We start from the raw sequence: 17,946 nt of genomic DNA on the forward strand, positions 1-17,946 counted from the left end.
CCCCTGGGGGAAATGACCCGTGACTTGTTTTTCCCCAGAGGTCTGGCACAGTCTCGGGCTCAGCCCTGTGGGTCTGATCCTGAGCACGACCAGGTCAAAGCAACACTTGGCTCAGGCATTTGAGGCGCGGAGCCCTCTCCACATTTCTGGTGTGCACACAGTTGGCCTCTGTCAGATTTGTTTCACAGTGACTTTTAAAATTATAATTTAGACTAGGTGATTCTGTGCTAAGTTGCTTATGTACCACAGTCAGCTGCCCACCCCTTAAAAATAGATAAACATTAGTGTGAAATCTAGGAGGTCAGTTTAAAATGCTGGCATTGGAGTTCTCGTTGTGGCTCAGTGGGTTAAGAACCTCAAGAGTTCCTGTTGTGGCACAGCGGAAATGAATCCGACTAGTATCCATGAGGATGTGGGTTCAATTCCTGGCCTCACTCAGTGGGTTAAGGATTCGGTGTTGCCATGAGCTGTGGTGTAGGTCGTAGACATGGCTCAGATCCTTCGTTGCTGTGGTTGTGGTGTAGGCCGGCAGCTGTAGCTCAGATTTGACCCCTAGCCTGGGAACTCTCATATGCTGCAAGTTTGGCGCTAAAAAGCATATAATAATAATCATAATCATAGTAAAATAAAATGCCAGCATTATCAAATAGGCAGTGCTCAAGTTGGCCGAACCCAAGTCCTGGCAGCTGGGTGTTCCTGCTTAATTGTGCCACCTCAGGTGCGGGTGCCGGCCCTTGGCCTGAGAGATCAGAGGCTGTGTGTATGGGGGCGGGGGGAGCCACACCTCTGGGGAGGCAGGGCTGTGAGGCTGGGCCACCCTCTGCACCCCCAGTCTGGTGCAGGCTCTCTCTCTAGGAGAGCTTTGCCTAGAGCAATTCGTGAGAAAGTGGCCTCCTTCGCGCAGAGGAGGAATAAGCTTTCCTGGCGGTGCTTGGGATGCTCTTCTTGTCATCGTCTTCCGTTTTAGCCAAATCCCAAGTTCCTGCGCTGCCATCCCACTGTCCGCTCCGCCCCATGTGAGTCACGTGCGGGGTGGTTCCCTTGGGGACAAATGGAGAACATGTCTCCATGCTGGACATTCATGAGCAGATGGCCGCTGCCCTGCTCATTTCTGAAAGTCTCTGCTTTCGGGCCAGCCTGGCATGGGCTGAGGAGTCAAGTGAGAGAAACACCATCTTTTTCTTCTTTCTCACGTTCACTGGCTGCTTGGGGCAGGTAAACCTTAAGGCAGGTACACAGGGACCTGCCTTGTTTTTGAAAACAGTCGAGGACTGGGGTTTTTATGGTTTGAGAGGCGGGCTAAGGAGCCTTTGCTTTTTCTCCCCACTTAGCAGAGCTGGGAGCTTGGCTTAATCAGAGCAGGGGTCAGAGGAGACCAGACGGAGAATCAGGAAACCAAATTTGGTTCTGGGTCATTTCGCTGACCTGTTACCCACCTGAACAGTAAGTAGCTGGTGTGCGATTTTGAACAGTAGCAGGGGTCACGTTCGTCGCAGTGATGGCGTCTTCCTTCTTCCCATGCTGCTTCCCCGCGAGCACTGTCATTCACAGGATGTCCCACGTCCCTCCTGGCAGCCTGGGTAGGTTGTAAATGTTGGCATTTACAGATGAGGGAACTAAGGTAGGTCGTGGTTAGCTGCTTTTCTCAACATCACACAGTGGATCATTATGTAACTGGTGAGAATTTATGTAACACTTTGAGATAGTGGGCTACTATTTTTAGCCCAATGTGATCACAGCAGAAAAGCTTGTTGCCTGAGTCAACAGGGTTCATGGAGAGCTGGGCGGAGACTCTGGGTCTCACAGCTGCCACTCCCCTCAAGCAACTCTCCGCCCTGGGACCTTGCCTGTGGCTTCATGGTTTGGCTCTTAGGTGGTTTGGTCCCAGCCATGCTTATACCAGGCCCTCAGAAATCCTGCCTCCCGCCCCCGCCACCCCAGGATGCAAGGAGGGAGCCAGGAGCACCTCTCCAGCACTAGGGGCATTTGCCACCGCCTCTCCTGCTTCTCCATCTCCCTCTCCCCAGTCTTAAGGAATCCCTTTTCTCCCCCAGGGAGCCTCATTCTTTGCTTCAACTCCAAACATCCATCTCTCTTTCCCTGCCACGTGGGGGGTTAGCAGAGCTTCTCCTCCTGCCCCCAAAGTCTCTCTTCCCCACGGACAGGGAAGTTAGAGGTTGATACCTGATTACAGCATCCTCTCATAATAGGAAGAGGTCCCCAGTCAGCTGTCAATCACTTGGGGGCTACGGACCCATGCATGAAGGAGAGGATCCATAAGTAGAAATAAAACATTTTGAACACAAAATAAATAAAATTCTTGGAAAAACAAGGCTGCGGATGAACACTTAGAGGTGAGCTGGGTGTGACACAGAGGAGAGAAGGTGGCTGCTCTGTTGGACAGAGGGAGACGTGTCCAGGGTCAGAAGCCTGCTAGAAGGTTCTTGCATCAGGCCTGGGAGGAGGCACAGGGGCCCTGACCAGTAGGGGGCAGTAGAAATAAAAAGGGAAAGCAAAAGCAAGTGGCTGCGAAGAAATAGTCAAGAGGTGGAAACAGACAGATGAAGAAATGGATGAGCCAGAGAAATCAGAGATGGCTAATTTGTAGTGAAAATCGGAAATTTAGGAGATGAAGTTTACAGGTTCTGGGAGGAGAGTGAGTTTTCAGTACACGGCAGTTGTGGATTATCCAGATGGAAATGTCTGCCAGGAAATGGAATTTGAGGACTAGAACCTGGGTGGGAACTCAGGGCAGCTGATCCTCACCAGATGCCATGTCTGTCCTCTTAGAAGTGATGAGAGCAGCTGGGGAGCAAGTGAAATCTTTGGGGTCTCCACTGGTAAGCGTTGGGGCTTTGCTGGCAGGCAAGTTCCCTAATTCCGCCTTGATCACAAAAACTTCCATGAGCCCCACTGGTTGGGATGGATCGCAGTCTTCAGCAATCCCACAATACCTGTATTGAGACCACTTATTTTCATATTTATAACTCTGTAAAGCAGGGCTTAAGGCACGGGGATTCAAGAGACTGTGGGCCTGCATGAAACGAATGTGAAAGAATGAGGTGGGAGTTCCTGTTGTGGCTCAGCAGTAACAAACCCAACTAGCATCCATGAGGACGCAGGTTCCATCCCTGGTCTCACTCAGTGGGTTAAGGATCTGGCATTGCCCTGAGATGTGGTAAAGATTACAGCAGCGGCTTTGATCTGGCGTTGCTGTGGCTGTGGTGTAGGTTGGCAACTGCAGCTCCAATTTGACCCATAGCCTGAGAACCTCCATGTGCTGTGGGTGCCACCCTAAAAAGACAAAAGAAAAAAAAAAGAATGAGGTTGGCACCATTCAACAGCTTGTCTCATGAAGAAAACTGTCTTCCAGCAGAGGGGATGACTCAGCGGAGGGTGGTTGGGGGATGGTCAGGGGCCCCAGGCCGTGTTTCTGCGGTGGTCTTTATATAAGAGTAGGATAAGCATCCGGTGGTGAGGAGACAGCCAGTCCAGCTGCCCACACGAATGATTAAGCGCTGTGCCTGCCTGGTGGTCCTTCAGCCCCTGCCTCTGCATGCTTGGCACTTGTGAGAGGAGGGGCGGGCTGGCTGATCAGAGGGAGGATGAAGAGGGCTGATCACCGCTTGGCTTTTCCCACTGATTACTCACTCTGTACCAGACAAGGTGGGTTAAATCACGCTGTGGTGAGAAACAACTTCCCAAATCCCAGTAGCTCAGAACAACGCGTTTCTTTCTTGTTCATGCTCGGCGCCCATCCCCGGCTGCCCCAGCGCCTGTCGCCTGACTTAACGGCTGCAGGATGCTGGAGTGCGCTCCACCCCAAGTGCGTTTTGCTGTGTCGGAGGGAGAGAACCAGACCCCTGGAGCGCTTTGCATGGGCCGGGAACCGCTCCCGCCGGCTCTCCCCCGGGTTCCCGCCTGCAGCCCTTCAGCCCCGCCCCGTGATGCCGCACGTGCGTGGGGGCGGGGCCAGCCGTCCCGCCCACTGGGCGGGGCTGGCGCCCTGTGGCCTGGCGAGATTCTTTGGGTTCTGGAGGAGCAGAGTCCTTGAATCGCCCCTGCCGTCGTGACAGGGACAGCCTGGGGAAGTGGGAGCGAAACTGTGGCCGTCAAGGGCACCCTCGCTCTCCCACCTGCTCAGTGGCGGTGGGGGGAAGCCGCCCCAAAGAGCAGCCTTTATCCCCCTGCTCCCCGCAGGCTGGGCACCTCCAGAAGCTGCTGGCCTCCATAAAGCAGCTTTCCTCAGCTTGATGACAGTGATGAATCCTCCCTGCTCCGAAGGTTGCAGCTTCTCGTATAAATCAAGTCCCAAAGAGAGAAGACGTGGCCTTGATTAATAGGGGACCTGAGATCCACACGGTAATCAGTCAGAGGTTTGTTACAGCAGCTGGAGACGGGGATGGTGCTATGGTGGAAGATCCAGGCTCAGGGCGGCTGTCTCTAAACATGCTAATGACCTCAGCATAAGTGGCCGAAACTGATGATTTTAAAATGTAGAGATGAAAGAAATTAAAAATGTTGAGATGTGCATAGTTGAGGTCACAGCCTCCACCCCCGAGGCTGGCGCAGCTCTGAGATGGGGGCTTTCTCTTTGAGTGGGTGGTGGTAGGGTGACGCCTTGGCTGGGCACAGATAGTAAAGACGGCTGCAAGAGCTTCTGTTAGAAAGTGGCGTTTGAGACAGGCCTTGAAGGATGGTTAGACTTTGCTAGGTGGACCAAAGCATTCATCACAGTTTAAACAATACAGAGAGACATACCCCTCCCATCAGGTGGTTGAGGCTCAGGGGCTGGTTGTGCCCGGTCCACCCATTGAGGTCACTGCCTCTGGAATGACAGCTCTTGTATGTTGATTCCAGGGTTACTGCCTGTGAGTTATAAGATGTGGCTCAATATTATTCATTGGTCACTGGACTGGAGAATAAAGAAGATGCCACTTGAGCTACAAAATGCATTTCTTACATATGGGCCCCTGCATGTGTTTATTCTCTCTCTCTCTATGTATATATATATATTTTTTGGTCTTTTTGCCATTTCTTGGGCCACTCCTGTGGCATATGGAGGTTTGCAGGCTAGGGGTCTAATTGGAGCTGTAGCCGCCGGCCTATGCCAGAGCCACAGCAATGCGGGATCCGAGCTGCATCTGCAACCCACACCACAGCTCACAGCAACGCCGGATCCTTAACCCATTGAGCGAGGCCAGGGATCAAACCCGCAACCTCATGGTTTAACCACTGCGCCATGACGGGAACTCCATGCATGTATTTATTCTAAATGCATGTCTCACCCGAGCCCCGAATTTGCCATCTGGGGCAGCTAGCTCATCTGACTCAAGTGAGAGATGAATGAGAGCAAAGTCAAGTTTTTTATTAAATGGACAGTTTGAGAGTCTGTTTCCTACCTAGAGAACTCTTGGTCTGTGACCACAGGCTGCATCCCTCCTGCCAGCCAGCGGTGCCCTAAACTTACACACTTGGTCAGTTCAATTCATTTTATCAAATACTTGCCAAATCTCTACTGAGTGCAAAAAAGGGCTTTGCAAATGAGGATGAGAAAGAAGAATTTGGCCAAGACAGCTAACAGAATAGTGTAGTAGGTCCATGTGTGTTGAGGAGGTTAATGGCTCCATAATGGACACGTTATGGAAAGGCCCCCTGGGTGAGGGGCAGAAAGCATGCTGGGGGGTGAGAGTTGCAGGGTGGGGTGGGGTGAGGAGGTTGGATGGGCAGAGCTTCCGTTTGAGAGTGGCATTTGAGACCAGCCTTGAAAGGTGATTAGAATTTGATAGATGGACCAATGGTCTAAGCAATACACAGAGGCTATTCTCCTCCCCCATATATATTCATTAAATATTTATTCCTGTGTGACTGAGAAAGCTGGTACATTTCTATCTCTATTTTGAGGTTTCCTTGCTACTGGCCTGGGGACCACATTTCTTCTTCACAGTCACTTTGATTTCTTTTAAGATGTAACAGAGCAGCCCTTAAGCTCTTTTTAACCATTTACACCTGTGCGGGTGGATTGGGGTCGAGGTTGGGAGCTTAGTGTTCCTGCTGGTCTCCTTCCACCATGGGACCCTTCTTGGTCTGTGCTGGTTTCTTTCCCCTTCCTCCAGAGGCTAAACGTTTCCTCCTTCTTTTTTTTTTTTGTCTTTTCATGGCTGCACCTGCGGCATATGGAAGTTTCCAGGCTAGCAATTGAATCAGAGCTACAGCTGTCAGCCAATGCCACAGCCACAGTAACATGGGATCTGAGCTGAGTCTGTGACCTATACCACAGCTCACAGCAACACCAGATCCTTAACCCACTGAGTGAGGCCAGGGATCGAACCTGAGTCCTCATGGATTCGTTTCTACTGCACCATAGTAGGAACTCCTAAACTTTTCCTCTTTTATCGTCACTACATGTTCTTTTTCTTGGGTTGATCTATCTGCCCTCAAGCAAAACGCTGTCTCTCGCTTGTTTCCCAAGCTTCCTGTATTTGAACAAAACAGATTTGGTTTCGGTTTGTAAGTTTCCATAGGATACACAGGGACTGTGTCCATTTGGGGTTGGGTATAAAGCGAGGCCTTGGTACCATGAAGAAGCGAACTTACCAGCAATGGGCCATAGTCCAGGGACAGTGACTCTGTGCTGCAATGGGGAGGCCCTCGGTGTCCCCAGCAGAATGAAGGCAGGGTCCAGGCAGGTGTCAGCTGCTGGAGATGCAGGAGTGACTTTTCCTCCCTGTAACTCAGGCCCATGTCTCTGCTCCCTCTTCAGCTGGTACTGCCGGAATACTCCATCCACAGCCTCTTTTGCATCATGTTCCTGTGTGCTCAGGAGTGGCTCACCCTGGGGCTGAACGTCCCTCTGCTTTTCTACCACTTCTGGAGGTAAGTCTGCTTGGGGCTGCTCTGTCCTTCCCCTTTTATGCGTCGGCCGCCTGCCCTCCAGAGATGCCGGGCCCCAGGTGGACCAGCCACCTAGTGCCTTCCTCTCATCCCTTCCTTTGGAGACCCTTTCCCCAAGCCTTCTTTTTTTTGAAATGGCAGTTAAAGTTTTTTTTTTTTTTTAATTATAGTTGATTTACAGTGTTCTGTCAATTTCTGCTATACAGCAAAGTGACCCAGTTATACATTTATATACATTCTTTTTTTCACATTATCCTCCATATGTTCCATCGCAAGTGATCGGATGTCGTTCCCTGTGCTATACAGCAGGATCCCATTGCTTATCCACCCCAAATGCAATAGTTGGCATCTATTAACCCCACATTCCATGTCCCTTCCTCCCTCCTCCTCCCTCTTGGCAACCACAAGACTGTTCTCACATCCATGAGTTTGTTTCGTTTTTGTAGAAAGGTTCATTTGTGCTGTATATTAGATTCCAGATGTAGGTGATATTGTATGATATTTGTCTTTCTCTTTCTGACTTCACTTAGTATGACAGTCTCTAGTTCCATCCATGTTGCTGCAAATGACATTATTTTGTTCTTTTTTATGGCTACATAACTATTCCATTGTATGTATATACCATGTCTTCTTAATCTATTCATCTGCCAATGGACTAATATTAAGGTTGTCTCCATGTCTTGGCTATTGTGAACAGTGCTGCAGTGAACATAGGGGTGCATGTATCTTTTTCAGTGAAAGTTTTGTCCATATCTATGCCCAGGAGTGGGATTGTTGGATCATGTGGTAGTTCTAGACTTAGTTTTTGAGGTACCGCCATACTGTTTTTCATAGTGATTGTACCCCAAAGCTTGCTTTCAAGCTGCTCTGAGACAACAGTCCAGTAAGGGAAGACCCTTCCTATAGCCTCCACCAACCACAGCCTCCGCCCTCACAGATCAGTGTTAAAGCAGCTATAGCATGATTCACAATAGCCACAGCTAGAAGCGACCCAGAGGTCCATCAACAGATGAGTGGATAAACAAAATGTGGTATATCCTTTCAATGGAATTCTGTTGGGCAACAAAAAGCAACAAAGTACTAATCTGTGCTACCACAAGGATGAAACTTGGAAAATTACAAGTGAAAGAAGCCAGTTACAAAGGCCATTTTCATGTAATGTCCACGATAGACACATCTGTAGATAGGAGTAGATTGGTAACTGGCAGCCGCTGGAAGGGAGGGGGGAGTGAGGAGTGACTGCTAATGGGTACAATGTTTCCATCTTAAGTTGATGAAAATGTTCTGAAATTAGATGCTGGTGACGGTTGTACAACTCCAGCAATATCCTAAAACCCACTGAATTGTTTATTTTTAAAAGGTGAATTTTTTTGGTACATGAATTATATTTTAGTAAAAATAACCCACCTGCCAGATGGGCTGGGTTTTCTGGGACAGTTCTGATTTTAGATCTTCTGTTTCCTGCTAAGACTCTGCCTCAGATGATGTGATTTGGGCTCCTTGGAAAAGAGAGTCACATATGGATACAGGAGACGCCCCGGGGGCGGGGCGCGGCTACAAAAGCAGTGAAGAATATAATGGTGCAGCTAAATTCATGACACCGCCCCCCTTCCTCCCAGAGGTGTGGTCCCCCCAAACACTTAACCATTGTCCTTTTACTGCACGACGTAGCTTGGATTTGGTCACATCGAGAACATTCGTTCCTTCATTTAGCAAACATATGGAACAGGCCAGACATTGTGGAGGATTACAAGAGGAAAGTAAAATACAATCTTCACCCTCAAGGAATAGATGCCTGAGTAGTAGAGGGAAATCTATTCTTAGGTAGATGAGGAATTTAGGTGGGAGTGCAGAGAAATGGAGGGTGACACAGGACAGTCTGGAAAAGCATATTGGAGGCTGAGAATGAGTTTCTGCAAAGGCCCAGGTGTAACAGAGCACCTGGTGTGTTTGGGGAGCAGCGGTTGTTTGGCGTGGTTGGAGGGAGGTTTCTTAGACGGAAGTGAGCGGAGCAGCTGGGATTGGGTGTGGAGGGTCTGGAATGATCTGGTGGGAAGTCAGAAGTAATTTTTTCTGTACGGAAGGGCTAGCTCTCGGAAGTTTGGGGAAGAAAGTGGCATTTTGTCTGACCCGATTGTTGGGAAGGTGACCTCTGCCAGCAGAAGGATGGCTTGGAGCGTGACACGCTGAAGACAGAATCTAAGTAGGAGGTTCTGATGGAGGTGATGGAGGCGGGAGCCAGGCAGTGGGAGCTGGCACGGAGAGAGGAAGAGAGGTGGGGATGAACTGGACAGGGCTTGGCTGATGATCAGACACTGACCGTGAGGGACAGGGACTCTCCAAGTTGGGTGGCTGGGAGGTGACCAAGAGCAGGAGGGGGGGGCGGAAATCGCCGATTTAGGGAGGAAGGAAGATGATAAGGTGATTCCATTACATAGGAAAGTCCTATTTTGGAGTTCCCGTTGTGACTCAGCAGTAATGAACTCGACTAGGATCCACAAGGATGAGGGTTTTGATTCCTGGCCTTGCTCAGTGGGTTAAGGCTCTGGCGTTGCCGTGATCTGTGGTGTAGATTGCAGACACAGCTCAGATCCCACGTGGCTGTGGCTGTGGCTGTGGCCGGCAGCTGTAGCTCTGATTCAACCCCTAGCCTGGGAACTTCCATATGCCACGGGCATGGCCTTTAAAAAGCAAAAAAATAAAAAAAATAAAAAATAAAAATAAAAATAAAAAAAAGAAATAAAAAAAGAAAGTCCTGCTGTGTGTGTGTGTGTTTAAATTTTAATTTTTTAGAGCCACACCCATGGCATATGGAAGTTCCCAGGATAGGGGTCAAATCGATCAGAGGACTACCTGCTGGCCTATACCACAGCCATAACAACACAGGATTTGAGCTGTGTCTATGACCTACACTGCAGCTCATGGCAGCGCCAGAGCTGTAACCCACTGAGCGAGGCCAGAGATGGAACCCTCATCCTTAGAGATACTAGTCAGGTTTGTTACCACAGCAGGAACTCCAGTCCTGCCTTTAGGTGAAGGTAACCTGTTCAAATCCGAATTTAGAGAGAAGCAAATAGAAACGGTATGGTTCTGAAATGCATTGCATAGCCACTCAGACACCTGCCATGCCTCTCTCATCCAGTATCCACGATAATCGGGTGTGTTGGGGATGCTGCTCCCTGCTGTATACACGGGGTCACCGAGATTCACAAAGGTTAAGTCTTGGCTCAGGATCACTGCCCTGGGACAGGAGGCAGGGCCACCTCCATACGGATCCCAGGTGGTGTTCTTGTCACCTGGGGGCTGGCTCTTCTCCCTCTACAAGGAATTTAATTGCAAGGTCCTTCAAATAGTGTGTGATCAACCCAGGGTATCAAAAATGTGGCCAACTAACAAAACTCGAATTGGTGCACTGCTTCTCGGGGCTGTCACTTCTCTGAAAGGGTGGGAGGAGTGGGGGGCCGGCTGTGTCCTCGCTCTCAGAACCTTTTTGTGTGTAAGGGGTCATTGACTACAGTCTTTTTGCCGGTGGAGGACTTGTCTTTATGTTTTTGAATCCCTGACAGGGTGTAGCCTTGTTCTGGCAACTCATAAGTACTCAGAAAATGAAAGAAGAAGGAACAAGGAGGGGGTGCATCCTTTAAAAAGCAGAGTCCTTGAACGCCCAGTTGCCTTTCCGCCCCCTCCTCCCTTCCAGCAGGACCAGCCCAGTGATGGTGCTGCTGGGGCCAAGTCCCCTCTGCCCAGCTCTCGGTTTGCTTCGGGACAGGCAGGGCTGTGCACCTTGGGTCAGGACCTGTTCTTTGCCTCGGTCACCTCAGACAATGGTCACAACAGCCCTGGTGTTTAGGCGGTTCTCCCACTTTTCCGGATGACTGAGCGAGGCTCAGGGAGATGAAGGGTGAGCCGAGGAAGCTCAGTCTGGTGATGGGAGAGCCGCAGAGCCCGGCTCTGTCCACGGAGCCGCTCTGCCACCCGGCCACCTCTTGCTTCCATTTAATGGGGTTGCCAGGAACAAGGCCACAGTGAAAGCGAATAGGTTTTGCATTCTGCTCCTGGGAAGAGGAGAGGCTCGGGGCCCGGAGCGTCTTGAGCTGGCACATGTCATGGCATCTGGCCTGTGAGTTCCTCTCGGCCCAGAGTGGATGGCAGATAGCGTCAGCGTGGTCTTCTGAAGGGGATGAAGAGGGACCTGAGACACCAGCTCCGGGAGTTGCTGCGTTACAGGGATGCTCTTCAAAGCCGGCGGGAGGAAGCCGGGCAGAGCCCGGGCCTGGTCCTCGCTCTCGCTGGAGGACCGCGCCTGTCCCAGAGCCTCCCGAGACCGTTCCTTTGTACCTGGCCCCCGATTCCTTCACCAGACTGACCAAAGAGCTGCTCCAGCGACTGCAGTGTCACCGTGTTCTTCGGCTTTGAATGAGGCCCTGGGGGCAGTGTCCTGCCGAGGGCCAGAGGGACGGCCAGACGCGCCTCTTGCCTGACCATGTCCAGACTTTCTCACCTCTGTGAGCAGGGCCGGTTCATGTGGCGCAGAGGCGATATTCCAAAGAGGACACGTCTGCTTTCCCCTCCCTCCCCTCTTGCACGCACTGCTCTTGGGCTTATCCACGTTCCTTCTGGGGCTGCTCGCTCCCCGCCGTGGGCACTGTTCTCGTTGCTGTTCTGTGTCCTTCCATCAAGGAGAAAATTACCTGCAAACTCTTCCACACTTGAGTGGAAGAATATCACGCCCCTCCCAGGGTATTCGGGATTTTAAAAGACGTTTTGGAAGAGGGATTATCCACAAGTAATTAATGCTTCATCCAAGTAATTAATATTTAAGGCAGAACTGTGGGACAGTGACATTAGGCATCAGAGATGCAGCTGATGTCTAGCTACACCTATATCCCTTACTGACCCTCAGATCCCTACACATGGCAGACCCCCAACCCCATCCCACCCCGCTGCATCCCTGGAGAAAGGAGCTCTTCCTGGTACCTGCCAGGTAACTCCAGCTGACACGTTTTCCTTCTGTCAGGGCATCACTGTGATGCTGGTGGATCTCAGGACTTGGGCATTGCCACCTGCTAGCAGACGGTGGCCGAGCTGCTTGTTAGCAGTGCCCGGGCTGTGATCAGCCATGCTGGTGGCAGGCAGCAGATCCCAGATTAGCAGAGATTCCTCAGAGAGCACTCCAGTGTGAGGGGAGCCGGCCCAGACGACTTCAGATGTCCCGTCCTAGCCATAGAACCCATGATGCCTCATTGTCTTTCCCTGCAGGTATTTCCACTGTCCAGCAGACAGCTCTGAGCTCGCCTACGACCCGCCCGTGGTCATGAACGCGGACACCTTGAGTTACTGTCAGAAGGAGGCCTGGTGTAAGCTGGCCTTTTATCTCCTCTCCTTCTTCTACTACCTTTACTGGTGAGTTGCTGGCCCCCCTGGTGGGTTTGACCCCTGCAGCAGATGGAGGGCTTTTCGGGCCCACCTCCTGGTCTTCGTTGGGGGTGGGAGTGGCTTGGAGAGCGGGGGTCACAGGCTGTTGGGGATGAGGGCAGCTGTCTGACTGGTTCAGGAGCCAGGACTTCTGCATAAAGGAGTGAGAAAGCCAGAAGGTCCTGCAGGAGGCCTGGCCAGTGGGCAGGCGCATCCTTTGGGCGACACGGCGAAACACATTCTACCAAGGCCTCCGAGGCGGTGACTGAGCGGTGCCATTGGTCACTCCTCCTCCACAGGGCGCCCTGCCTGTGGCAGCCCTGCAGCTCAGCCGCCCGGGTCACCTGTGGCCCTAGATGCCGGGCCTCATGGCCCTTGCCCCCTAGTCCATGTGAAGGCATTCCCGGGGACCTCACTGGAAACCCCTGGCAGTGGTCACACATCACAGATGGCATGCTGGGTCATGAGATGCTTGTACTTACAGTTCTGCCCATGTTACGTAACACCATTCTAATTAAGTAAAACCTGCTGATTTTGTAATTCTGTTTCGGGAATCTCCCTTCTTCCCACCTCTTTACCCAGAACATCCTAACTAAGCACGTAGCTCTAAATAGACTGGCTGGTAGTTTGATACCCCCAGAGAGAGCCTTTTCCGAAAACCTCTCCTCCTCCTTCCTGGTCCCCTTGGGGCTCAGCTCTGGGGCATCTCACCTGTGCCCTTGCTCTTCTGTCCCTACCTGCCGCAGGCCGTGATATCTCCCACTGTCCCAGTGTGGCCTCCAAAGTGGCCTGGATGACAGTAGCCCAGTGAGGGTGGGGAGGTTAGAATTTAGGGCCACCTCAGGGTTTGGGTTAGGTTGGAGCTGGCTGGGAAGCAGCTGCACATATCCAGCACTTAAAAATGAGCCCGTGGGAGTTTCCATTATGGCTCAGTGGGTTAAGGGTCCAGCTAGTATCCGTGAAGACGCGGGTTCAACCCCTGGCCCCGCTCAGTGGGTTAAGGATCTGGCATTGCTGTGGCTGTGGTGTAGGTCGGCAGCTACAATTCTGATTCAACCCCTAGCCTGGGAGCCTCCATATGCTGCAGGTGCGGCTCTAAAAAAAAAAAAGAAGTCTGGGAGCCCCTGGACACATGCCCATGCGGCAGCTGGTAGGATAATGAATCCACCACACCCCCACCCCCACCCCCGCCCCACCCCTGGGGACCCGCCCTGTGATTGCAAGAAAGAGGAATAACAACCTTAACAGTCATCCTGTTGAGAATAATAATAGGCACTCAAGAGCAGTCACAGCTTTCATCTGAGGGACCAGTACGCTTTGTCCAGTTTTGTGGGAAGCAGTAGGGGAGGTCTATGGGGAGAGAGGAGATGGTTGGGGGACAGTGGTGAGAAGGAAGCAGGCGTCCGGCTTTTGGAAGGTCTCTCTAATGCCTTCTCTTCCTCTTCCTTTTGCATCCAGCATGATCTACACTTTAGTGAGCTCCTAACTCGGAGACCACGTACATCCTCAGAGACTGGGATGGGAGAGGCTTGAGATGGAGAAGTCCGCTTCTGCGGGTGGCTGGAGAGGGGACCAGTGTGGGGTTGCGACCGAAGGAGATGGGCAGCCACTCTGAATGGGGAGCCGGAAGCACGAAGCAGCCTGTGGCTACGTCAGCCCTCCGTGCGCATGTGCGTCTGTCTTTGCTGTTCACACCCCACACCCGGGCCGTTGATCCCTTCAGCTGGCCCGAGGGGTTCCGAAACACGAACCTCTCCTGAGCAAGAATGGAGAATCGCTGCTTTCTGAATCCACTTCATCGAACGGCTCCCTGCAAGTTCACACTGCATTGCTGGACCGTGGCAGTGGCGGCTGGAAGGCTGGAAGGTGCCTGCTTGGGAAGGGCTGGGTCCAGCGTCAAGGCTGAGTGTCTGTGGGACAGACTGAAGGCCTCAAGGACATCATGAGCTACTGAGACCCCTGCCTTTCTTCCAAGTCCTAGCCACGCCCTTCACTTCCAAGGGAAGGGCCTGGAAGGTGTGCGGATTTGCCTGGGGCGACATCCAGCCCTGAGCCTGCTGGGGTGTCTGTTTCCCCACTCTGTTTTGTGAGAGCCCAGTTTAGGGAATTTAGTGACCTCAGGAGCTGTGAGTTGGGAGCTATATGTTGGTACAGAGTGATGGCCGAAGTGACGCGTGGGTGGGGGGGTGGGCAGGGGAGGTTTGGGGGGGATCATGGTAAAGAAGTGATTTTTTAAGGCATTTATGACATGTTCCCAGTGTTAATTCTTCACCCCCACAAACTGTATTCTTCTGTTTCATCCCAAACCACAGAGTCCTTGAACGCGAATCCATTGGTCAAAGCTCCTGGCTTCTAAGGCTCTCCAAACAGTTCGGAGACCAGAAAAGGCTGGAGCGGCAACTCTGTACTAGGGGCATCGGGCCTTTGAGCAGTGAGACAACGTGATTCTAGCTTCATTTCTGATGCTGCATCATTCGTGCTGTTCAGTTCAGCGTGAGGACGTTAGCACATTTAGAATTTTCCATTCAGTGTGTAAGGGGATTGTAAATAATGACAAGGCTGAGATTGTTATTATGTTTAAATTGGGCACCTTGATCTTGACCTTACTCCCCGAACGTCCCCTCTTTTCTTCTGTTTGACACACACAGGCTATTTATACATGTACCAGCTTCCAGCTGAAGTCGGTGACTCAGGTTTATGAATGGTGTTTGTGTCACACGTGTGCTATCTTTAAAACGCTGCAGCCACTTCAGTGTCTCGCCTACCTGGCTGTCTCATTGAAACCCATGACAGGCTGGCTTCCTCCCCAGAGGGATGGTAAGCTGGGAGGTAGAAAAGCAACGTTTCAAAAAGGCATTTTGCATCGAAAAATTCTACGGAAAACAAAATACAGACTTCCGCCTTGAAGCTGAAGGATAGAACCGGAGGATTCGAGGCAAAATTTCGGGGAGCAGGCTTCCCCTTGGCCAATACCCATTGCCCTTGGCTGAGTAACTGTGATAGAGGTGGTGCGTTTCCTGTAGGGCAGGCTGGCCTTATCTCTGCATCCACCCCTGAAATGACCAACTACCTTCATGCGGAGAAACTAGCCCATGGGTTTGCAGACAGCGAGTCTAACCCCACCGTCATTTTGCAGGTGCAGGGGATGGTCCGTGTTTCTTCTCACCACGGAGCTGCTGTCTGTTTTGATACTTGGCCTCCCTCCGAAAAGATGTGACGTGGCTTATAATAGCAGACACAAGGAAGCAAAGATGGTGAAAAGGAAACAGGAAATTCAAACGCATACATCAGGAGGACACAGAGATGCCCACTTCCTAAAGTACTCTCTTTGCTATGATTGAGCATTAAATTGGATATCATTTCTCTTAGCAGTAACTAATAGCAATTCACATTTACATAGCGCTTTGCATTTCAGATTGCTTTCATACCTCATCTGACTTTCCTTGCAATCCTAGGACGTCGATACTGTTCTTTTTCCCCATTTTCTAAGTGGGGAAGCCGAGGCTCAGAGAGGGTAAGGGACTCATCTGTAGTCACGCAGCAGTCACGGACCTGTCTTTGAACCCAGGGTGTCTGACCTTGTAAACCCCATGACCTTTGAATCACACCTGAGAGCTACCAAAGTAGCTTAGGGTCCTGTTAAGGTTTGATTAGCATTAACTTTTTGAGACAAAGGACAAGATTTTAAAAATAGAGCTATAGAGCTATAGGGAGTTTCTGTGGTGGCTCAGGGGAAACGAACCCCACTAGTATCTGTGAGGATTCGGGTTTGATCTCTGGCCTAGCTCAGTGGGTTGCCATGAGCTGCGGTGTAGGTCACAGACAGGGCTTGGATTCCGAGTTGCTGTGGCTGTGGTGTTGGCTGGCGGCTGTAGCTCTGATTCAACTCCTAACCCGGGGATTTCCATATGCCATGGGTGCTGCCCTAAAAGGCCAAAAAAAAAAAAAAAAAGAAAAAAAAAATTCTGGATTAAGAAAAATCTGTAGGAGTTTCTTTTGTGGCTCAGTAGGTTAAGAATTTGCCTGGACTCCGTGAGGATGCAGGTTTGATCCCTGGCCTCACTCAGTGGGTTAAAAATCCAATATTGCCATGAGCTGTGGTATAGGTCGAAGATGCAGGTTGGGTCCTGTGTTGCTGTTTCTGTGGCTGTGGTGTAGGCCGGCAGTTACAGCTCTGATTCGACCCTAGCCTGGGAACCTCTATGTGCTGCAGGTATGGCTCTAAAAAGCCAAAAAAAAAAAAAAAAGAGCTATAGAGGAAGTATCCCATGTGTGCTAGCCTCAGACTTGCTTTATTGTGGGGGGTCTCTTCTCTAAGGTGGGCCTCTGAAAGCTTTTTTTTTTTTTAATTTTAATTTTATTGGAGTATAGATAACTTACAATATTGTATTTGTTTCAGGTCTACAGCAAAGTGAATCAGTCCTACATATAAATGTATCCATTCTTTTTTCCCAGATAGGTTATTACAAATAACTGAGTAGCTCTTCCTGTGCTGTGCAGCAGATTCTCGTTAATCATCTGTTTTAGTATGTGTGTGTGTATGTGTTATTTTGAGGCAGGCTTCTAAAAGCTTTAAAAGCTTCAGGTGTCTCTTGGGCAGTTCTTATGTTTATGAAAGAAAAACATCCCAATATTTCTCTTCCCACGAACTGTTGAGTGAGGAATCATTCCGGGAGTGTTGGGAGTTTGAGCCAATTTTCAGTTCCTAGGAGAAGCTAATTATGATGAGAAGAATTGGAGTAATGGGCACTGTTGGTGGAGCTGGGCTGTGTGCCAGGCTTTATGCCAGGACCTCTCCCAGCTCTCGTGATGATCCTACAAGGCAGGTTGCGTGTTCTCACCCCCAGTCTGTTTTTAAAATTTATTTATTTTTTTCCTTTTTACGGCTGCTCCTGTGGCATATGGAGGTTCCCAGGCTAGGGGCTGAATCGGAGCTACAGCTGCCAGCCTACACCACAGCCACAGCAACGCCAGATCTGAGCCACATCTGCGACCTACACCATAGCTCACGGTAACACTGGATCCTTAACCCACTGAGCGAGGCCAGGGATCAAACCTGCATCCTCGCGGACCCTATGTCACGTTCTTACGCTACTGAGCCACAGCGGGAACTCCCCCCGCCCCCCAGTATATAGGTCAGGAAAACAGGCTCAGGGCAGAGGAATCTTCTCTAGGTGAACCAAGCAGATAAAAGCTCAAGGCCACAAACAAATGGCCAGATAGTAGCAGTAGCTGTAAACTGAGGTGTGGGCATTGTTCTCTATTTCATGAGCTTTTGTCTGATCCTTATACGAATACCATGAAGTCGATCGTATCTCTGTTTTATCAGTGAGGAAAGTTCCGGAAGGTGAGTTCCTTGCAGAGACCCAGAGCTAGTAAGGCTGTGTGTATAGAGCTACAGCGGGTCTGCCTCTTCTCATCTAATTTTTCCTTCTTGAATATTTTTGTCGCCCATCATTTATCCCGCAGAAATGAGCATAGGGAGAACAGAGAGGGAAGCAGGAGAGACGGCACCTTGGATACATCACAGAGTGAATATTACCCTTATTGACTGAAGAGCTTTTCCTCCCAAGCGTGTGTCTGGGTATCAGGGAGAGGAGGGCACAGCCATCGCATGAAGTGGCACTGTGACCTGGT

General features: G+C 50.7%; 1 protein-coding gene across 5 annotated transcripts in view; it reads left to right on the plus strand.

Annotated features, from left to right (window-relative positions):
- Positions 1-14,487, plus strand: part of CNIH3 (cornichon family AMPA receptor auxiliary protein 3) — a 209,310-nt gene extending 194,823 nt beyond the window's left edge. For all 5 annotated transcript variants that reach the window (XM_047755089.1, XM_047755091.1, XM_047755092.1 and 2 more), the window contains 3 exons: positions 6,764-6,876; positions 12,154-12,297; positions 13,768-14,487. In XM_047755089.1, coding sequence (XP_047611045.1) covers positions 6,764-6,876; positions 12,154-12,297; positions 13,768-13,795 — 285 coding nt within the window. In that variant the 3' untranslated portion in view covers positions 13,796-14,487. The remainder of the gene's footprint in view (positions 1-6,763; positions 6,877-12,153; positions 12,298-13,767) is intronic.
- The last annotated feature ends 3,459 nt before the right edge of the window (positions 14,488-17,946 follow it).

The sequence above is a fragment of the Phacochoerus africanus genome, chromosome 12, assembly GCF_016906955.1.
Source record: "Phacochoerus africanus isolate WHEZ1 chromosome 12, ROS_Pafr_v1, whole genome shotgun sequence".
In the NCBI taxonomy this organism is placed as follows: Eukaryota; Metazoa; Chordata; class Mammalia; order Artiodactyla; family Suidae; genus Phacochoerus; species Phacochoerus africanus.